This window comes from Amblyomma americanum, chromosome 1, assembly GCF_052857255.1.
Source record: "Amblyomma americanum isolate KBUSLIRL-KWMA chromosome 1, ASM5285725v1, whole genome shotgun sequence".
NCBI classification, from domain to species: Eukaryota; Metazoa; Arthropoda; class Arachnida; order Ixodida; family Ixodidae; genus Amblyomma; species Amblyomma americanum.
In genome coordinates this window covers 41492268-41515947 of record NC_135497.1, presented here as the reverse complement: position 1 = coordinate 41515947, position 23680 = coordinate 41492268, and the positions used below count along the sequence as shown (strand labels likewise).

Below are 23680 nucleotides of genomic sequence, written 5' to 3'. Positions count from 1 at the left end.
CTTGCATAATTACGTGTGCAATGTCACCACTTCTGCCACATACGTGACGTAATCTGCAGCCACCCATGAGAAAAAAGCAATATGGTCACACGTCCGACTAAGAGGAACGAGGCTAACTGACCCGTTTTTCACAAGTTTTTAAAGCTTTGCTATTTGAAAGTTGTGTAATATAGCCCCAGTTTTCACACTCTTAGCCAAACATCCTTATAATCAAGCATCAATCATATGGTTTCCAGGCCACACGGACCACACGGGAGGGAATGATGCCGCCCACCGGCAAGACCCAGCTCTCTTGTACCGGGATTCCTCCTTAGTCGAAGAGCCAGAGGAACACATTACACAGCCCATAATCAGCTTCACCGAACACCTACAGGCCTGCAGACAGGCAAGACTGACATACCCCACACCTCACAAAACTCTAGACAAAGAAGAATAACACACCTTTCGCAGACTACAAATAGACACTCAAGTAACTCCACCAATGGTACTCCTCACTCTGCAAACCAGAGTGTACACACTGTGGAGAAATAGCGACAGATTTTCACACGGTGTGGGCAAGCCAACTCAATCCTGCTACAGACACACTGCTGAATTAAAATCTGGAGCAGTGGGAGGCCATTCTGCACAGCGAGAACACCGACCAGCAAAGAGGACTGGTTCGCAGGGCCCACGCTGCGGCGCAGACCAATGGGCTGCCGGAATAGGCAGACCACCCAGGGCTCCAGCAATTTCAATTGTTCAAATAAACTTTTCAATCAATCAATCAATGAGGTTAAGCCTTTGTACGCTTTTGCACCACCATAGTCCTCATATTTGCCAGAGTCGCGAGGGCGCTCGAGTCCCGCCCAAATTTGAGGTGCGAACGTTGGCTACGCAAAAACGAACCACACTAGATGGCTCAGGAACAGATACGATTGCTTGTAGACTTCTTAGAAACGCTGTACCTACGCTGCACCTACCGTTTTGTCTCTCTCTCTATCTGCTCTCACTCCCTTCTCTCTTCAATGCTGGAAGTGTAATCTAGCCGCACTGCGTACGGTCCGTAGGATCGTAGGCAGTGCAGTAATAAAGCTTGCACCGACATCACAGCAGCCGTCATTTTGTGAACCAGGAGCACAGCAAGAAGCGCTTCTTCTAGCCTGCACGGCCAAGCTATGCGTGAATCACCATTATGGCGCACGTTATGTCATGTCATGCATGTATACAATGGCCGCTTTTCAACACAAGTGTGGCCTCTACTGCTATACATAAGAAATAACCTTAATTGTTATCTAAGTGAACTTCGTGGTGCGTATGCAGAAATGGGCGAAACATCTGTAAGTTGCGTAAAATCCATTTCTGCACCAATATACGCAACTCCTAGTAGCATAGAGGGAGAGGTCTGAAGGTCGTAATGCAATTATCAGTTCAAAAAGTTAAGAACAGGTTACACGGTGACCTTTCAAGTGGCACAACGGCTGAGACCACCTGGAGTGCGCGCACAATGTGTCGCTCACAAATCGAAACCTGACTTTTCTTTACTTCTAAAATTTTATTCAGAAAACAAGCTCCGCCGGCCTTGCTTAGCAGATATCAACAAAGCATAAGAGACACAAAACTACACACAAATAACTGTACAGTAAAAAACTGCAGAAAATTAAAAAATTGAGATCATGCCTGATCCATTATGGACAAAAAAGGCTAGCACTCAACAGCAAATGAACTAAAGAAACAAGACAATTCGGTGGTCTAAATGTGGCCAGTAACATACCAGGTGTTTCAGGGAAGGTGATCACTAGTGAGTAAAAACAGCGTTTTTGAGGTAAACAGAAGCTTTTCCGGCATAGTAATGCCAGCGTTGGAGGACGTCAAAAAACAGGCAAATCATTAAATTGGCTAAGTGATTAACTAAATTCTAATCGTTAACTTTCTAACCTTTAGCAATAGGCACCTCATTGCAAATAGAGATTTGTAGCCAGCCGTTAATAAAGCCATATCAGTTTTTAGAATTTCAAAAATGCCATTACTCTCACCGCTGTGGCAAGACAAAATTTGGCTACATCGTGCTAAAATATGTGCACTTTCGAAAAGTATGCAGGCAAAGCAACCCCTCCAGTGGTTGCAACGAGTAAAAATTGCCGAATTTTGTTGTGCCAGAGTGGCGAGAGTAATGGAAGTTTCGAAATTCTAAAGACTGATATGGGTATTACTAACGGCCGACAACATATATCTAATTGCAATGAGGTGCCTATTGGTAATATTTAAAAAGTTAAGTATTCTAATTAAGTTTATCACTTAGCTAGTTAAGATGATTCGCCTGTTTTTTTTACCTCTGCCAACACTCATATTACTATGCCGCAAATTTCTTCTCGTTACCTCAAAAACCTTATTTTAAAAAAATAGTTATCACCTTCTCTGAAACACCTATTGCATTAAAGATGGCAGCGAACAATATTAACATCCAACATGAAAACTGAAAAAAAAAATCAGCTGGGGTCATTAAGCTACAACCCAACATAGAACCAAATAATAGAGCGAGTCCGGAATCCAAAAATTGCAGATTTCAGCACCCGACTGCAAACGATGACCACTTTTGGACTCGCACCTAGCTAGCGGTCGGAGTGGATTACTGCCAGCTCTACCTTAGAAAGGTGCCATATATTGACCGGGTGCTGTCTGGAGAGTGAGTTATAAGGCACACGACATTAAGGGTCAGATAGAGAAATTATTCACCTGATGCTTGGCAAGAAAAATTAAACACACAGCAGCATCATCAAAAAATACTAGGAACAATTATGACATGTAAAAGCTGCCATTGCCTAGCAGCAATAGGACGCAACCATCGAAATTTTGCTTCGCCCCGGGATGCTATAAAATGCCCTAAACTACTACACAGTTTCTTGAACGGCGCATCAATTCGCCAAGGGTTCATAGTCTAAAACGTTATAGTTCGCCTGAATTTCGCGGACACTCACGGACTGACCGCAAGATTGGTACCCTGATTATGAGACCAAGTGTTAGGGAACGTCCTAAAAACACGCAACCTGAAAAGCCACTCCTTTTAAGCGCCGCTCCACCTAGTACTACGAGGACACAATACTGGTCTCCGCCAGTGCTAGGAAAGAAAAAAAATTTAAAAACCACCTGCATTCTCTTTTGCGTGGTCTAGAAAGCTAATAGAGAGATTTAGATTAGCGGAGACTTACTAGCACAGGTGTATACCAGCTTACAAGACTCCGCCTGCGCATGCGCAGTGGCCCTGCCTGGCTCCACCGTGGCAATGCTGGTGAGCAGGAGGTGTCCGGTAAGCCAGTATACGTCTACGCTAAGACGTCTCCGCTATGCTAAATCTCTCTAATAACAAATGCCGACTCTTAAGATGACTGCCCTGGTTGCAGTTACTCCATGAAAGCCATCCTCTAAAAACAATCCTATGGAGGAAGAAGCCGAGTAGGGAAAGCACCAGCCCGTCGCCCAGGTGCTGGCTGCTAACTGCAGGTGCCGCAGGCTTGGTCATAGAGCATTGCCGCCCGCGGTAATTCTTTCCTCCCAATGCCATACGGCCCGGGCTGAGCATTCGTCGTTCTCAGGGAATGCCGGATACACCAGGATGTACCACGTCCCGTCGTCCATCATAACCGCCCTCCCCAGGTTGGCGATCGCCGCAAACACAGGCTCGCCTGCGTATGGCCACCCCGGTAATTGTAGCCGCCCAGATCGCGGCCAGAATCCCGTTCCCGTACCCCATGGCCTGGTCTCTTCTTGTCGAGGGGGCAAAGTGGGCCCTCGTGGCAGTGAGGGCCCTTGCGGTGGCCACGGGAACTGCGGGGGCAGAGGCAGCTCCGGATGCGGCAGGGTTCCCTCTCGCGAATTTGACAGTTCCGGTCGCGGAAGGAACTGCTGCTGAGGCATCATTGCCTCTTGCTCTGGCTGAATTTGCTGACGAGCAAAAGAGAGTTCCGGTCGAGAATGCTGTTCCAGTGTAAGAGGCAACTGCGGCTCCTGGTGTGGTGAAGGATGGCCGTAGCTCCTGCTGGTCGGTTCCACAGGCGTGTCGTGTGTAAGTCGCGGCGAGCAAAGATAAGGCAGCGATGGCAGCGGTTCGTTCAACAGCTGTGTGTCTGCGGCCGTGCTGACCTCGTCCGAGTAGCCCTGGCTCTGATGTCCGTAGAGGTCGTAACAGCCTCTGGACCCTGGGATGCATCACACCAAGGGAGAGGTGGTAAATTGAGCGGTGTAGATCAAACACAATTAACTGGAATAGCTGTTAAAAATTTGCATGAGAACGCAATGACGAGAACGAAGCCTCCCGCTCTGCTGCGTCGTAAGCAGCGGTTGGAGCGGTAGCGGTAAAAACTAAAAAAAAAAGAAACGTGACAACAAATGGAGTTCATCGCCTGACGAGGTGCGCTTCCGCAATCTGTTCTTTACAAAATTACCTTTAGAACAGAATGAACCGAAATATTAATGCGAGAGCATTATACTACTCATCGGCAATGAAACCCGGAGTTGTTGCCCATATGAAATGGCCCCAAAAACCTCAATGACGACATCAGCACACCTGCATAGCAACCATAACAGAGTCAACAGAGGATCCATTGTATACATAGGGACCAATGGCCAATACGGTGATGGCCAGTAGGAGAAAGGCTTTTAGCCTAAATGCTTTTGATCCGAAGGGTTTCACTCTAAAGTCTTTCAACCTAAAGACATTTACCGTAGAAATCTTCAACATAAAGGTATTTGAGGTATTTGTACTCGTTACTAAATAGGAAACAAAAAGTCAACTATAGTAACCCACAATTATAGACAAATGCTTACGCATTCAAAGCACTGCAGTAGTCTTAAGTCCCATCTCAAGTTTTTACTTTGGACCAAAGCTCACGCTTTACAGAGGTAATCTTGAGTTACTTCTGCCAGTTTTCCTTTATACGGCATCAGTTGCTTATGGCGCTCCTTGTGCTTGACGGCAGAAGGAGCCAGAAGAAGCCACAAGGAGGCAAAAATGTTTAAAGTTCTTTCGCAGTACTTGCATCTTGGCAACCGATCTCAACTAAAGTCAAATGACCCTTCTCTGTACTTGGGTGCCTGTGCTTAACCTGCGCATATGCGAACCTATGCCGCCGCCAAAAGTCGTGACACACGCCACCTCAGTAATGCAGATCAGCGCACACCTCTATAACAGGCCAAAAGAACGGAGGGAAGATTGTGGTAGAAAAACTAGTCACTCTGTATACGCAATTCCTTATGACCTCGAGCGTACCAGAAGTTTGCAAAAGCGATAACATTATCTTATGTGATAAGAAAGGAGATGCCAAGGACTTGAAAATTTACAGACCTATCAGCTTACTCTCCGTTGCCTGCAAGGTATTTACTAAGGTAATCGCAAATAGAATCCGGACAACCTTGCACTTCAACCAGCCTATAGATCAGGCAGGCTTTTGTAAAGGATACTCAACTGTAGAACATATTCACACTATCAATCAGATGATAGAGAAACCCGCAGAATATGATCGACCGCTATATGTATATATAGAATAGATAGGAGAGAGGCCCTCGTCACTCACGCTATTACACAGTGTGTACCACACAAGTCGCGATCGTTCTTGCAAGAACTACTGGAAGTCTTCGGCCGATGGCACAGCCTTTGGTGCAGCAGCGGCGCATGGTATGCATAATCGGCGTGTCCATATAAGTTGACTGCGCTGCGGGCCGTCTCGAGAATAGACATTTTTCGTGTGCCGTATACGTATTAGCGGGGACGTATACAGGTTTACCGGATGCTTGTAGCGTAGTAACTTTCATGCGGCCAGGAGGTGCCACTGCGCTTGCGCAGGAGGCCTCGGTAAACTGTTACACGTCTCCGCTAATACATCTCTGCTTGTAAAAAAACATATATTGGATGTATGCAAAAAACGTCATAGACGTTTTTCAGTGCACCTTCTCCAGTGCACGTAACTAGTCGAAAAAGCAAACCATTTTCGAGCCACAGCGCCAAGGCTAATAGTACTGTATGAATTCCAAAAACTGAAATGGCTATAACTAATGACCGGTTACAGATCTCAAATTGCAATTGGGCTCCTAACTCTGATAGTTAAAAAGTTCATTATAAAATTTATTTAACCACCTTACTACTTAAGACGACTCCCAGATTTTCTGGTGCCGCCAACACTGGTATTACTATGCCACAAAAGGCATATTTTTCCTCCACAAACCAATTTTTGAAAATTTTTGGAACACCCGGTATAGAGCCGGCCGAAATAATTGTGGCGCCGATTCGCTAGCAGCATGCAGAGCTTAACGCGCCTCATAGACACACGGGCTATGAGGGAGGGGATGCCGTAGTGGATGGCGACGAATTTTTTTAGACAACCTCGGATTCTTTAAGGCGCACATAAATTGCAAAACACATCAGATGCTTTCGATTGTTGTTGCATCTCACCTCCACCAGCATGAGAACGCGTCGTGGAAGGGATTCTTTCCCGTTACCTTGGGATGAGCAGTGGAACGCCAAAGCCAATCAACGAACGTGATGGGTTCCTTCGGCTATCACTCTAAATACGAAATGATTAAAAAAACAATAAGTTGCCCTCAACGCACTCTCTTTTGTAAAGGGAGAGCCTTAGAGGACAGCTTACTTCTTTTTTTACTCCCATACAGACGTAATCGTGCATAGATTTTAAGTTCAGGAGGGTAACTCTCATCACGGACACTCACATGAATACACCGGTTTCGGCTTCCTCTCCTGCTCCGTATTCAGGTAAATCGAAGGTGAAGGTGGTGTGGCGAAGCGTTCTGTTTTCAACTCCCATTCCACCAGAGGATGCAGCTGTGGCTCCATGTGACCCAGCTGCCTTCCCGGACTGCCAATGAACGATGGCAATGGAGTATGCACCAACAAAGACTGGCTGGATGATGACAGCCTGCTGCTGGGCCTTGACTCCGAACCCTGCAGAACAGGAACAAGTAGGAACAGGTGGAGTTAATGTATAGGTTCCTAGACTTTGCGCGTAGGTCAAACATATTTTCTTTCCCAAGCATCGAATCCATCAGGGAAACCCTCAAACCCTCAGGCAGGAGGCGGACTTGGTACAGTGGTTAGAGCAAGTGCACTTTCTATCTGCATGATTCTGGCTGTCGAACTTGCTTTAGTCTAAACAGATTACTGTTTCGCCGAACAATGGAGCTTGCTAGCATTGCGTCGGCTGCACCAAGGCCCGTCTAGATGAGATACGAACTAAATACTAGCCAAGTGGATGGGTGGCGCCATCTGTTGCAAACACCACAAATCACAATTTCTTTCAAGAAATAGCAAACACTTGTGATGGAATAGCGCTTTATTGACAAGAAAAATTCTTTTCACGGACCATGAGCACTCGGTCAAAATAAAATGCCGCAAAGCACCAGAACACTAGCTGCACGAATGGGCTGTCACATGGATGCTTTTCAATCAGGTGATCGTGCTTAGCCAATACAGTTGTGAGCGGTGCAGGGAAAACAAACGCCCAAATGTAGGAGCCTGTACAATAAATCTTGGAACAATTGACAGTCAGCGTCCACTGGCGGCGTATTTACAAAACTTCTCCGCTACAGCTCAAAGTTCCCAATTTTATATACAACGGTGTAGACTACCATGCTACGCGGACCAATAGAGTAAGTATATCAATTAGTCCACGTGGTGACGTTCTCGTGTACGGATGCAATACTGTTGTAACTGCCCATACGTCTACTGCGTACTTTTGTTGTGCACATTTTCACCTAACATTCTACACCGTTTTTAATATAGGCTTTTTGAGTTAGAACGATTTTTTTGGCATAACATTTTCAGCGATGCAGTACGTCAGAATACAGCTAAGACGTGCTAACTAGCCGAATGGTTAACTAGTATTGAATGGTTAACATATTGACTGTTGCTGTTAGGCTCATTAATCATTCAAAGGCGTGTAGTCCACCGTAATATCCATATCAGTTTTAAGAATAATGAAAAAATGGCTACCATCGCCACTGTGGCCTAAGAAATTTTAGCTCTTTCGAAGTGTTACGTGCACTAGACAGGTTGTTTTGCCTGCAAGCTTCTCGAAAGCGCATGTATTTCACGCAATGTAGCCAACATTAGTTGGGGAGGCAGCGCCGAGAGTAACAGCGCTTTCATAATTCTAGAAACTGATAATCATATTACTTACGGTGGGCTACACACTTTGCAATAATTAACAAGCCGAACTGCCACTCTTAAACAAGTAAATATTCAATATTGCCACCAGCGCTGAGGGGGACAACGAGGATTTCGGAGATTCTTTTAATATGCTTCGAGCTCTTCTGTTTTCACCAGAATTCTGTCTGTTATTTAACTTTAAATATTCTTCTGTCGTTTTTATTGATAAATTTTTCAAAATTCACACTTGGTGGTAAAATTTTGTCGTAATCTCCTAAGGAAATTTCTTTGTTTATGCCACTACACCTTGGCCAATCCCCCCGCCGCGTGAGTATGTGCCATATCTACTGAGGAAAAGAAGTGCGCGGCTCGTGCTCTCTTCTCGGCCGCTCTTGCAGACCGCTGCGGTGCCTAATTCTTCGGGCTTAGTCCTTGATCTACTTGCAAGGCTGTTTACCTACGCAAAGAGCCAACGTGACAGTATTAGTTAACCAGGCTAATAGTTAGCACGTCTTAGCTGTATTCTAGGGTACTACAACGCTGACATTACTAAGGCGAAATACTCTTCTGACTCAAAAAGCATATTGAAAAAATATTGTGTAATGGCTTAGGCGAACCATCCTGTATAACAGTGTGCTGTGCAATGTCAGTGCACATTAAAGAACCCCAGGTGGTCGAAATTTCCGGAGCCCTTCACTACGGCATCTCTCATAGCCTGAGTCGCTTTGGGACGTTAAACCCCCATAAACCATAAAACCAAACCATACTGTATAACAACTGCGTAGCTTTCTGGGTGGATGTTAGGAGGCGGAGGCTGTCTGTGCGCAGTAGTGTTTTGCGTTATGTGACGTCTGTGGACTCTGCGGAAACTACGACAGCCAAGGGGACGACAGTCAAGTCCACAAAAATCAAACAAGCAATCCAAATCACCACACGTTTCAAACGGCTCTGTGCATTCTGAACAGAGGAAGGAGACTGCACAGTGTGAGCGGAGCAGTGGACTCATGGTCCGCAAGAGAGACCTGCCGTCATGCTCGACATTGCTCTCTTGAAGGGTACGCGATAGCTCAATTTTGCCGGAAGTCTTCTGCAAGAGCAGCATAAGGTCACGTGTTTTGATCTTTTCCTACAAGGTAGTGTAGATATTTGTATAATATCCAGAGGTCAACCATCATCATCAGCTAATCTAAGCCCACTGCAAGAAAAAAAAAATTCGGGGACACAGCTCTGCTATATGGGGCTTTTTGCATTTCACTTCGAAAAATACTGTCACTGTTCCTTATATCATTTTTTTAATCCTCTGGATGTGTCTCCTCAGTCTACGTGTGTGAACCCTCTTCAGTAGCATGTGTAACTGGCTCCCTGGGTCAGTGGATACCTCCATTGTGCTTTGAGGTACGTGGCCGTGGTGTCCACCTTCAGGAAACTGCTCTCGCGCAATATTTTGGGCTTAGCAATGGTGAAGCTGTAGCCTTATACCCCTGTCACACGGGCACTTTCGATCCTCATTGAGTCAATGCTCATCGAACTCAATGCAGATCGACGGTTGTCACACGGCCACTTTCAAGCGCAATCGAGCTCGATCCTGCTTGACTCGATGCCGATTCCTCAAGAGTGCTTGAGGTTCCAAGCACAATCGAGAACTCTCGCTCTCATGAAGCTATAAAAATAAACACAAGTTAACGAAACCAAACCACAATTGTTGTTGTGATTGATTAAAATGTAATACAGAACATTTTTCAGGTACTATGCCTGCTTATATGCAAACATTTGAAAATAATCTCTACACCACGCTCCAAGCTTCGCCGTCAGTGTAAACAAAGATGGCGTCCTCCTGCTCGTCGTCGCGGAAACTGTGGAGCGAGCGCGAGACAGCCGCTCTCATCGACTGCTGGCAAGACCGCCTAAATGATTTGCGGCGCCAGAAGAGAAACGCCGTAGTCTATGCAGAAATCGCGGAGGCGTTGCGGGCCCTTGGGTTGCATCGCACAGCAGCAGAGGTGCGCCACAAAAACCAAAAACCTGGCGCAGATACGCAATGTACCGATTTGGCTACGGATTTGGCTGCCGCTGCCCCCGACTGCACAGTGTTGCCAGACATCGCCTTGTTATGGCTGTCGGCGGAACATTTGGCGCCACCTAACAAACGAGGGAAACTTCTCAATGAGCATTAAAAATGCCCGTGTAGCACCGGATGTTTCGAGAGTGCTCGAAAATCTCGATGCAGATCGAGCTCAATGAGGATCGAAAGTGCCCGTGTGACAGGGGTATTACTTGTTTTATTGCAGTTTTTTAAATTCCTGATTTACCTCAAGACACACAAGGCCCCCCTTAAACCAAGTCGGACGAATTTTTCTTACTGGTCCAAAGGTAGCGCGCCTGGCTCACGACCTAAGTTCAGCGCCTCGAGTACCGGCTCGACCATTTTCCTTTTCAGCGCACTGTACTAATCTTTTTTACTCGCGACTGTACCAGCAGTATGACACGCAGCTATTCATTGGTCGTGTAATCAATGAACGAACTAAGATGATCTGTATCTATAAAAAACCCCATTCTATTGAAAAATAGGCTGGTTTAACTGGAAAAGGAGTCTTTGTTAGATAAGAAAGATAAAAAGTGAAATTCAGATGTCGCCGACATCGGCCATTTTTCAAACGACGTCAGCACTTTTTGTTTTCGAGGTCTCTCGACTGTATGCTACACACTCGTTCACATCTAGCAGGCGATCGTGAAGTTTTGTTTATCACTGCCATTAACAGTTCGAATAGATTGGCAAAAAAAAAAGTTTCATTCTTTAATCCACTTATCTCAATGCGTCATGTGCTGCATTTGCTCCAACAAACTTCAGTATAGCGACAAAGAAGCAAATAAACTATTGTCACTAAGAACCCAAAATGCGCCAAGTGGCTCCCAGTGTCCCTTTAATATTCTTTTCAAGCTCAGTGCCAAGAGGTACCGCACGTTGTGATCATCGAGTGGGAATTTGCTGCGAATTTCTTACGGCTCGTACCTGTACACAAACCAAGCGTTAAGCTTTTCGCTTAGCTATCTACAAAGCACCGTTCTTCACGTCATGCTTAAAATGTAATGGTATATATCTAATGGTATTGTTATTTCTGTGTTTGTGCACTTTTCCTTTTCTTACCCCGATGTTTTTTTTTCGCCAAGTACTATCTCCCAAGGAGAGTGACAGCTCTCCGCTCTCTCAACTGAAATATTCTGGAAAATCCAATGGGCAGTAAAACTCCACTGAATGTCTGGAGGACGTCTCAAATGTACCCAGGAAGTCCAAGGGAGTTTAAGTGCCCAATTGGAACACCACATATCAGTGAAGATCTTTGAATCAGTCTCGGAGCTTTGCTTACCTCCCAAGTAGTCAGCTCCTTCTTATCCATAAACATGAAATATGGATATCTCTTCCTGCAAATTGGGGGAACAAACAAAAAAGAGCGAGAACACCGTCAAAGACACTCACGGGAACATTCGACCGGGGACTGCAGTTTCTCAATGACAATACACACACTCGAGCATGCCTCTATACTCCGAAGCTGGCGCACACTGAGCGTGGCGTACACTGGCTATGTCTTTTTTTTCTGATAAAAGAGACAGACGGTGTCATCGCTGCCTCGCATCTCGCTAATTGCGTAGATGCTCCCAAACCGTTTCAGTCAAACACAGCCGTTGGTTCCGCGTTTTAGAAATCCCTCAGTATTTAACCCTACAGGACAACTTTTGTCATATTCACGCTTAGATTACGGTTATTTACTCGACGGCAAACGCGGTGTGGTGTTTGCAGTGTAGTCTAGTGCTGGCAACTATGACCAGAGTGTGGTGCTTGCAAATGGGCCAGGTTGTCATAAGACAAGTGACCGTGCAGCAAGCAGTCACGGTAGCGGCCATAGTCATGTAACTGGAATAAGTTCATTAAAATAGAGCTTTCAGTATCAGCTAATGATCGTCTCTTCGTGTGTACGCGACACGCGCTTTCAGCCCAAATGGCATGACAGGAAAGGCAGGTCAGATCCATGGTCACACAGAAGCTAGATGCGTATTTGGGGCTCCAACCAACCAGCGCGAACATAAGCGGACATGTCTGCTACGTTATCCAAATGCTCCACCCATGCGAGAGCCGTAGTCAGTAGAAAACCGCTTGAGCCCTCGCTGGTACTGGGATTCAAAGCCTGTGCATCCCGCCTACGAGGGAATTCCCTGTGGTCAGGAGGTCAGGACTCGCTGCAACTGCACCTCGCATACAAAGACCAAAACCTGAAGCGTTGATTGCAGCTAATCACATTTTGACTTTCTCTACATATGCTTCGCGCTGCTGCTAAAGACAAGAGTTAGGTTTTACACACTCTACACATTAATACGCCTATATGAAAGTAAGAAGGGAGTAAGCGGTTTTTTACCGCACCAATCTTTTTGTAAATGGGAGTGCCCTAGAGGACAAAAATTTGTTGCGCGATAAAGTGTCCCTGCCTGTGTGCCCTAAAGGGAAGCCTACTCCATTTTCACTCCCTTTTCTTTAGAGTCTTAAGGCAGTAGTTTCAACTTTGTGTAGCATGAGATACTCGGCTCCATAACGTGGGTTGGCGCGCTATCATTTAACGGGGTCTTAGACGAGAATACAGCTAATGCCGATATCCTAGTACCTATGAAATACTTTTTCTCGGTTATTTTATGTCTGTGCATGAAGAGAAGGCTAGCAAAGCACTTGGGCTTCCGAACCCAAAGCTTGCTTGAGCTTACATTTCACGCTGGCTACGCTAAAGACGCTTTAAAGGGACAGCTAAGACAAAAAGGCTAGGCAAGACCACACACCGTTCATTATTACCAAATAGAGAACAAGACGATTGCTCATGACACGGTCCTTTATGCTGTGGTATACGCCTATCATAAAGTGAACGGTGGAGGACAAAGGCTCTGGGTGCTTGCCAACGTTTCGACAAGAAGACTTGTCTTCGCCCAGACGAAGGCAAGTCCTTTTGTCGAAACATTGGCAAGCACCGTAACGCTTTCCCGTCCGTTGTTCACTTCGTGATTATCAAGAACCATCTGCCCAACCACTGTCGACCATGGACTGGTATACACCAGGAGGTCAAGCCGGCTCTTCCTGAATCACAAGTAACGTTACTGCAGCCGCTGGTCACAATTTAGCAGGGGGTCTCCACAACACCCTCCCCCGAAAAAAGAAAGCGAGGGACTTACTTCAACGCCTCGTACACGTGCCGTACACGCAGCGCCTTTATCGGGCTTTCATGGATCGCCTGCGCCACCAGTTGCACCAGCTTGCCCTGCCCGGAGGCCTGCGGACGATGGTGCCAGCAGGGAGCAGCTCGGCCAGGGGACCCGGATGTAGCTGGGGCATGGTGCACGTGTCGCCGTGGCTGGACATGGTGCGGGTGCGGCGGGAACGCTTGGCGGGCTCTGAAGAAGATGTCCGGCCACGCCCGGCGATGCCGCGGTTAGTTAGGGTTCATTTCGAGGCTTAGCGAAAGTGTCTCCTCGCAAGCGAAAAGCAGCCAAGCATTGCGCGCCTTCTCTCTATCGAGAGAGCCCACCTTATTTATCACCATGGAAGGATTTCGAATGGGGCGACAGGGCGCGCATTTAAACAGCGTCTCACAAATCCGGCCTGGTCAAAAGGACGGATGTGGCAGAGTGCATAAACTGAAATGCTGCATCAACGGTACACACTAAAAGAGAAAGGAGTAAAAGCGAGTAACCTGTCCTTCACCACAACCCCCTTTATAAAATGAACAGCGCTAGTAGAGAGCTTACTTTTGCCTTGAACTACTGCACTTCCGAAATGCATTCTTGTTTTTGAGCCATCAGTATAATATTGTTTCGTTTGATATTTTTCTTGCAGTGCCAAGAATTCTTGCAGCATGTACTCCTTTAGCTTCTGCTTTTTTGTGTAAATGTGAAGTCACGTACTGCAGGGAGGCTGTACCATGGAGGGAAATTGTCATGTCTTGGTGCAATGTTAGGCAGAGCATTAGTACAGCCAAAGTTAGCTCGGATGAGGCATTGGTCTCGTTTGACATTGTCGCCCTGTTTGGCACCATTCCAGCACCTCTAGGAGAGAGCGCAGCAAGGATAGGGCTCAAAGCGGATGACCGACTTGCCGAAAGGGAGTGACTCAGCGTAGATGACCAACTTCTGCATTAAGAAAGAATTTTTAAGGCAAGCCGCTGCAACCGCGCCGCGATGTGAGAGGCAATATAGGTGGCCGCTGCGAAGCAGACGATGGAGGTATCACCGGAAATTCGGTACACATTCATAAGTTGGAGCGGCGCAAACGAAAACTGGGTTCCTGATGCCGCAGAAGGACCCATACTGTGGAGAAAAACTCATGGATGCCTGGCTTCGCTCGTATTACGTGATGACATCTTCCCGTCGCTCGGAAGCAGATTTACAGAAGTCTTACAGGCGCGGTGCGCCTTGTAGTTGATGGACGTCTGGGGGCAGTGGCCAGCCGATGGAGAAGTTTAACTCCAAAGCGCTCCCGCACAACTTCCAGGTAAACAACACTGACGCCCAGCTACGAACTGGCGAGGGAGCACGCAGCAGTTTTCTGGACGGCTGCATCGTGATCCCCTGGTTGACAGGCTGATATAGTTCCCGCTGAACAAACTGTTTCTTTTGCTGCCTCTCCAGTGCATTGCATCACTGTTCGTGAAACATTTCTCTTTGTACTGTAGCATCAGTTTAGTTCTCTGCATGCATTGCATTCATTTTTTCTATGAGTAGTGAGTAATTCGCCGGTACCATCTCTTGGCTGTACAAAGCTTTGTTTTGATTGTGAACCTTTGATTCCGGCCAATTCTCTGGGTTCCGACAGCCGAAGGCTGCACACCAAAGTGGCATCCCTTTGCCATTTGGTGGCCACATTCCACTGAGCTTCTCATGTCGAGTTGAGTGCTTCTCCTGAGTGACCGCAACAGCTACTCGCTCACTGGTTAAGTGCGACTGGGGCACAAACAACCACTGCCTATGCGACAAGAAGATCTAGTAACAAGCCCCAAGTTTTTGATGAATCGACCCATGTTATACCGTGTATGACTGTCTTGCCATCCTAAAGAAGTCTGCAGGAGAAAACCTTCTTGTATACTTTGTGGGGACCTGCCCTGCAGCCCCCTGTGTTTGCTTTCCCACGAGCCACCGTGCAGCAGCAGCCTCACCTCGAGGAGGAACACATTCCCTTGTCAGTTACATTAACTGGCAAAGGAGAGCGCCAGCGTCGCTGCGCGTGAGACTGCTTGAAGCCCGCGCGCGGGAGAGGGGGCATGGGGCTCTTCGGCTGGGATCGTTAGCGCGAGCGGACGTGTTGCTCGCGGCTCCGCTCTTCCCCGGTGGGGCGAGGAAGCGTCGGGGAGACTGGCTCCCGTACTCGTCCCATTCAGGGGTACGGAGTACCCCTTGCCCTAGCGCAGGCAAACATTTGCTCGGAACCTTGCTGGTGAGTAGGACGATCTCTATTCATTAGTATATCTTGTTGCTAGCTGGCATTATTGTTGCTGTAGCAATAAATGCCTGTTTGTGTCAGCCAATGTGTCGTTCCTTTGTTCCCTCAGAGCAAGGCCCGCCGTGGTTGGCGTGCGCTCGGTAGCGTACGCGATCACGGGGTGGGGTCCGGGCGGCTTTGAACCGTGTTAGCCGTGACTGAGTGGGGACAACGTATACATCTCCCCAAGTCAACTCCACAACTTATACAAACCAGACACAAAGTTCACCCTGTGATATGGGGCAAGCAACAGATTGTTTTCTTGACAGGCAATTGCAGTGAACAGGACCATAATTGGCATTCTCCGTTTAAAGCAAACCCACTTATTCTGGGTGATTTCTAAAATTGCGATCAAAATATTCGACAACATGCAAAGAAACCATGGCCTCATCCCGCTGACGAAAGCTAAGAAAAAATTGCTGCTCAGAAGTGGAACCAAAGCTAGAGAAAAAAGCATCTTGGATGATCTCTGCCGCAATGACCACATGAACTTATGACTACGGGTGTCTGACGCCTTAACTGCAAGCTGAAAAGAGAGCAAACTATACAGGCCTCCAAACCAAGCCGCATCACTGTTCCTTATGTCAAAGGCAGCAGTGAAATGCCGGGCGCCTGTTACAAGAGCAGGAAATGCAGGTTTGTCACACATAATTTTAAAACCTCGGGAGCTTCAAGCCTCTGCCAACATGCACTAATGCAGAATTTCTTTCTCTGTGCTCTCGTGGAGCATTCCGACAACTTGGATCAACCAGCCGATTTTGAGAATTCGAGAGTCGCTAACTAAAAGGCCAACCCCACTGGTGCGATATATTCAAGAGCCTTGCAGTATGCAAACACGCCAGGCAACGTAAACAAATCCGCAGGCTGCCTTCCATCACCGTACACCACGAAGCTGAGATTAGCGCCTCTCGCACCCCATCCAGTCAAACATGATGATGCTAAGTCAGCCCCAAAAGGTGAGTTCTCTCTTCAAGTGACTTTGGACGGAGAGTTACGCTCCTTTCTTTCTAAACTGAATATGAACGCATTTCTGTCTTTAAGGCGGAGAGACTGCCTGTTGTTAGCTATCCTTCATATCCTTCTCTTCATAAGCACATCATTTTATGCTATACTTGCCAAATGGCTAGCTGTTTGTACACCATGAAGTTACTTTGAATGGCACTGAGACAAAAGTAGAAAGAAAGGAAATCAGAGATAACGCGACAGTGCAGAGCAGACGTTTAGAAGAAAAGCCGCGTGCGTTTTCGCACTAATTAAGAATTGGTCCACAGAATACTGAACGTCACACGTTCACCTCTGGAATGAAAACGACCAAAAACCCTATTTATATTTGACTTTGAGGTCTTAGCACGCATGAAATGTCATCATAACACGTAAGAATGTAAATTAATTATGCTTTAAATAAACTTCTAGAATATACTGGAAATCAGAGCCATGACCCATGGGTTGCAAGTCAGATATGCTATCCCTAGGCCAAAGAGGCACTTTCGTTCTACTTGGTTAAGAAAAGACTTCGACTGTCTCCTTGTGTTTCACGTGTTCTGGTGTGCTTTAAGTATGCTAATGAGTATGTGTGATTAGAAAGAGGACTTAATTACGAAAGACTGGAGCAAATAAGCATTAACGCTTTGGCGTCACACCCTTAAGTCATAGCTTAAGTGTCCCCCTAATTTTTTACCACGTTGCCTACTGTCACAAAATTCGGCGCATGCTCGAAACAAACCGGTGCTGCGCCTAAGCAATCACGCCCGCGCGCGGTAAAGTAAAACAAAAAAACAGCGGGGAAGAACCCCCGGGAGCACACGGTGCTTTTCACTCAGCTCGCCGTCGGGGCGCCAAAGTAAACATAGACACGCGCGGCGTCGATTCTTCTCAAATGTTGGAGAAGTTTTTGCTTGTTGTCGACGGAAAGGGGGTAACCTTTCGCGCCAAAGGATACCCCCCCCCCCCTTCGCTCCGGCACCGATGACTCAGCGTGCCGCGAATGACCTAGATTGTTCTAGAAGGTGGTTTTCGCGCTCGACCAATGGGGTCACACGCCCGGCGCAAGAAGGAGAAGGAGCTTGTGCAGTTAAAGCTGCGTGTATGTGCGTGCCTGCCTTGGCGCGAAGAACAAACAGACGCGGACGGCGCCTGGTCGGGGGCGTGGAACCGGCATGGCTGAAGCACTGCCGCTCACGTTTTTCCTGTTGCTTTTGCAGACACATGGCGTCTCCGCTTTGAAGGAATGTTGCGGTTGCGCCGTTTCGTGTTCATCTCCTATGAGTTCACCCTTTTCGTCTGGGATATGCGCCGACGGATCAAGGAACGCAACATCGTCTGCTGCTGCCAGGGAAGATTCGACGTGCGTCGCCGCTGACTTCGGCAGATGTGCCGTACCGGTCTATGAACACTGGTGCAGTGATTGCCTTATCGACAGCCTACAAATACCGGGATCTGGCAGTCAACCAGGGGGGCGTGGAACCGGCATGGCTGAAGCACTGCCGCTCACGTTTTTCCTGTTGCTTTTGCAGGTTAGTAACACAAACTTGCACTGTTTTCGCGCGCATTTCGTTTTGCCGGTTCCACCCCATGTGTTATTTGCTTGTCTCAGAACTCACTCGCAACCGAGAGGTTACTCACTTCGTCGTTTTCGGTTATTGCGTTGTATTTCCTTTTATCTGTTGCTGCTACTTCTATGTGGTGATGTTGAGCCTAACCCAGGTCCGTCTACCGCAGAAACTCTGCAGATGCTCCTAGATGGCCAAGATACGATCAAGGCCAAGTTGAGTGCAATAGAACTGACCCAAGTTGAAAGTAAGAGAGCCATGCATGATCTCAGCAGCCGTAGTGCATCGATAGAGTCAAGAATAGCGAGCCTTGATGAAATGAACTGTGCAATTGGTGAATGGAAAAAACGATTTGAAGATCAGCAGCGGATGTTGAGTTCAGTAATAGCAAAGGTTGAGCATCTGGAGAACCAGAGGAGGCGTTGCAATTTGCTTTTCTTTGGTGTCGAGGATACAAAACCAAACGAGTCAAATGAGGACTCAGTAGAATGCGTAACTGATGTAATTTGAAATTAGGCGTTCAATCCGTAAAACTGGAAATTGCTCACAGGTTAGGCAGATTCAAGTCTGGTAGCAACCGTCCTTTAAAAGCGACTTTCACCTCATACGCTGACAAGCAGAAGGTTTTAAAGAGGGCGTATAAATTAAAAGGAAGTGATGTCAGTATTTCAGAGGACTTTTCTGAGGAAGTACGTAGAAAGAGAAAGTTTCTATGGCAGTTCGCAAAATCACGAGAACAAAGTGGCGACAAGATCAGCCTCAGGTATGACACTCTTATTATAAATGGCGAGAAGTACTTGTTTGATGATAACACAAATGAGGTCGTACCGATAGTAGGTGATAAGGCCAGTGCTACAAAGGAGGTTGTACCGGTTGAGTGACAGGTGTCGGCGTAATGCAACGCTTATTTCCTTTCTTGTAATTAACTGTCGTAGCATTAAAAACAAGGTTGATGAATTTGCAGCTCTAGTTGATATGGTGAAGCCGTCCGTTATTCTCGGCACTGAATCATGGTTAGCAAATGAAATTGCAGATGATGAAGTATTCCCAGATCGCTTTAAATGTTATAGAAATGACAGACACTTGCATGGAGGAGGTGTATTTATTCTTGTGGATGCTACAATTTCTTCTTACCAAATAAATGTTGCCGATGAATGTGAAGCTCTATGGTGTAAACTGGTGCTTAATAACAACAAGTTATAACTGTGTGTTCGTTCTACCGCCCGCCTGATTCATCAGTTGATGTGTTTGCGCAGCTGGCGGGGACAGTTGACGCAATTCAAACAGATTTTATGGTGATCGGAGGTGATTTCAATCTGCCTAGCATTAACTGGACTCATCAACCTCACTTCCAGTCCTTTACGAGTCGCTCCTGCCAACTTGGTTGAACTTTATGCATTGCGTCAAACGGTTCTGGAACCGACACGTGGGGATCACATCCTAGATTTGTTGTTCACAAATCAACCTGAATTCGTCAATTCCACTCAGGTGCTACCTGGAATAAGTGATCACAGTGCTGTGCTTTGTGAAATGAAAGTTGAACATGTAAGGAGCGCTGGTACAGCACATAGGCGAGTATATAACTATGAAAAAGCAAACGTAAGGGAGATAAATGAAGAGTTGAATAAGTACCGAACGATCTTTGAAACGCATGCCGATAACTCTGGAGTGGTTGAACTATGGTCTAGATTTAAGGATAAGATGTTTGAACTGAGGCAGTGCTTTGTTCCAGCATGGATATTAACGAAAAGGAGGAGTAAAAGTAAACCATGGTTTACTCGGGAGCTACGCAGTATTACGCGCAAAAGGCAACGTGTTTACGTTAAATTTAAAGGAAATCCAACGCGTGAGAATTGGTTCAAGCTGCAGGAAATTGCCGGAAGAATGAAAGTTGCTGTGGCAGCTGCAAAGAATTCGTTTGGCATTTCAATGGAGACGAAATTAAAAGAAAATCCAAAGGAATTTTGGAAACATGTAAAGAGAAATGGAAAAGACTCTGTAACTATACCACCTCTTGTTTCTGGTGACACCTTTGTTGATGATGATGCACAAAAAGCTGAGTTCTTTAATAAATATTTCAGCTCTGTTTTCAGCTCTGAAATCGAACATGCTGATATGAATACCCCGAGTTTCCAGCCAGTGGCGAGTGTTATGGATGATGTTGGGATCAGCATCAACGACATACAGTCTCTGCTGCAGAATCTGAAGATTGCTAAGGCTGGTTGTCCTGATGACTTGCCAAACAAATTCTACAAACTGTGTGCTGAGTCGGTTGCACCCTACTTAAAGATATATTTTGAAAAATCGCTTGAAGAATCCTGCCTTCCAGATGACTGGAAAATTGCAAGTGTTGTGCCAATCTACAAATCTGGCCCTCGCAACATTGTATCAAATTATAGACCGGTATCTCTAACTTCAGTTGCGTGCAAGACACTCGAACATATTTTGTTCACCAGTATAGCAGCACATATGGACGCACATTCATTGTTTAATCCTCGTCAGCATGGTTTTCGAAGGGGCCTATCGTGTACTACGCAGCTGACTGAATTTGCGCATGATCTGGCTGAGGCACTGGACAGGCGACTTTGTGTGGACTGCGTGTTTTTGGACTTTAAAAAGGCCTTTGATACCGTGACGCATTCTTTACTAATTAAAAAAATGTCTTTTTACAATATTAGCCCTCAAGTGATATCATGGGTAAAAGATTACCTATGTTTACGGCAGCAGTTTGTGGTTATGAATGGCGCCGAGTCTCAAAGAGTGCAGGTTGTGTCTGGTGTTCCCCAGGGCTCCGTGTTGGGACCACTATTGTTCCTGCTCTACGTGAATGACATTGGTGACGGAATAGTATCTCAAATGCAGTTATTTGCGGATGACTGCGCTCTTTATAGTGTTGTCACTAGTGAACGAGATGTGGAAATGTTCCAAGAAGATTTGAACAGAATCTCAGAGTGGTGCATTAAATGGAATATGAATTTTAATTTGTCCAAGACTGTCCATATGAAGTTTACAAGAAAGAAAAACCCTGATGTGTATTCATACGTTGTTAGGAACGCAATGTTAGAACAGGTACTTGAATTTAAATATCTAGGCGTTTATTTTACTCCTGATTTGAGCTGGCGCCGTCACGTCGATTATATCTCTGCTAAAGCATGCAGAAACTTGGGATTTCTTCGCCGAAATGCAAGCACTTTCCCACTGTCATGTCGTGACATTTTATTCAAGACTTATGTCAGGTCGGTTCTGGACTACGCGTGCACTGTCTGGGACCCGCCTACTGCTAGAGATAAAAATAAGTTGGAGAGGGTGCAGAACATTGCCTCTCGTTTCGTGTCTGGCACACGCGGGGCTCGTTACAGTGCATCGCGTATGAAGGATGCACTCAACTGGGGATTGCTTGACACGCGCCGAAAGAAGTTGCGTCTGAAGCTATTTCATGCTGTTTATTATTCAACTGTTCAGGTTGAATGCGAAAGGTATGTGCAGGAGCCTTTTTATAGATCCAACCGGGTTGACCATGTTTTTAAAGTCCGCGAATTCGGGGCAAAAACTGAATTGTTTAAAATGTCTTTTTTTCCGAAAACCATTAAAGAATGGAACAGACTACCGAGCGATGTTGTGAGTGTGACATCAAATGATGCGTTCTTTCGTTCTTTAATGATGTGATGCGATTGTGATGTGTTCTTTTGAAGTGAGATGTACATGGAGAGCGCTTTATGCTTGTAACTCTGCCTGCGAGCGGAGGTGTCATGTGTGCTTCTTTTTTTGTACCTTGCCTCCCCCCACTGTAATGCCACGGCGCTGTGGGTTCCTTACTAAATAAATAAATAAATATAAATGAGGGGCTGCAACCGCCGTCTGTTAGCCCGAGCCGCCGTTCAAGCTTCCGAAAAGCGCGCCCGCTCGACTCCCGGGAGAACACCACTCGCCCAGCCCGGACCAGCGAGACAACTTGCGCCAGTCTGCGGATCAGCCCCATCGTGCTCCTGAAGTCGTCGGACTGTCGCAGTGCCCGGTGATCAAATTGTGTTTTCACTATTTGTCTCTCTATGTGTTAATGCTCTCTATGTGTTATTGAACTTTAGGAGCAAAGATTTTGATGAATTGTTATCTCTCTCAAGTGTTACTTTGCACGTGTTGCATGGTATTTGAGAATCACTTTGTATGTGCGCGTACGAGTGATAGTGCAATCCTTTGTATCGTCTCTTTGCTGTATAAACCTTGTTTTGTTTTGTGAACCTTTGGCTCCGACTCATTCTCTGGCTTGCGACCGGCGAAAGCTCGGCACCGAACGACTAACCCCTTGTCACTTGGTAGCTGGTCTCCGGCTGAGTTTGCCGCGCCGAGTCGAGGGCATCTCCTCTGCGACCGAGGCCGCTACCCCACACGATCTAAGGGTATCTGGGAGCACACGCAAAAGTGCGCGAAGTGGTGACACCTACAAGGTCCATTCGGCGGTACCAGTTTCCTAATTACTAAGAATTCTGCGACAAGTGAGTGTCACTAGGAAGGACGCACCAAGGCAGAATGATAGCTTTGGATGTCGCAGTCGCGAAAATACTGATGTCCCAAACCACAAAATCCGCACCAGCGCTGGAGGCGCCAGTTATAGACGTGTTCGCTACGCATGCTTCCGATTCGAAACTTCCAGCATAGAGTTCGATTAATAATGTACACATATACCTGCTCAGATGTTTAGGGGAAACCCCAAGGTGGAGTAAATCTGTAATAAGAGTACATTACTCACTGGCATCCACCCATGCGCAGCCATACGACTACAAAAGAAAGCTATACAGCTTCCTCAGAAACTTCGCGGTTAAAGAAAAATTCGTCCTGGTACGAGGTACGAACGCGGGACCACAGCTTAAATGGAGAAGTCACTCTATTACTCCCGTTTCGAGCATGTCGAATCCTCCAGTTCCCCTCTTTTTCCACCTCTTGCTCCTGCCTCCGTTTCGGGCCTTCCCCAGGGCTTCCTACTGCACCGCTACTTCTGGCTGGCAGAAGTGATGACGGAGAAATGTTTATTTATTTTTTTTATTTATTTATTTAGAACATACTGCAGGCCTACAGTAGGCCCAAGCAGGAGGGGCGAGTACATAATATATGCAAAAAGAACAGGTTTAGCAAAATTGAAAAAATGTTAAATACAAGTTGTAACACAAAATACAGCAATAAATACAAGGCTCAGATGCAAAATACAAAAAGCGAACCTTAGCAGACAAGATGCCGAGCCACTGAGCCACAGCCAGCGTCTGCAACTCAAGTCGACAGATCTCATCGCACTCTTTTATGGCACAAGAAGTTTTCGGAGCATACAATGCCTGGTCACAGGGCATGTCCAAGCCGAGTGCCACAACTAGGCATCCTGTCGGCAAAAGCATACAAAACCAAAAAGCACTAATTTCAAGAAGTATAAACGCAGCCAACTGTTCTCCTGTTTCTGTTTTGGCGTGCTAGAAATTCTATGCTATTCAGCAACCGCACAATAAA

The 23680-nt window shown here is 46.4% G+C and overlaps 2 protein-coding genes across 2 annotated transcripts in view; one reads left to right on the top strand and one right to left on the bottom strand.

Annotated features, from left to right (window-relative positions):
- The window catches only part of LOC144132307 (uncharacterized), a 327162-nt gene that overhangs the window by 202368 nt on the left and 101114 nt on the right, over positions 1 to 23680 (top strand). The window lies entirely within an intron of this gene.
- On the bottom strand, positions 1503 to 17894 carry LOC144115250 (uncharacterized). The gene is made up of 5 exons (XM_077649548.1): positions 17818 to 17894; positions 13340 to 13558; positions 11497 to 11551; positions 6697 to 6928; positions 1503 to 4172 (listed from the first exon to the last, which is right to left on the bottom strand). The coding sequence occupies exons 1-5, from the start codon at positions 17892 to 17894 to the stop codon at positions 3493 to 3495; spliced, it is 1263 nt and encodes a 420-aa protein (XP_077505674.1). The 3' UTR covers positions 1503 to 3492.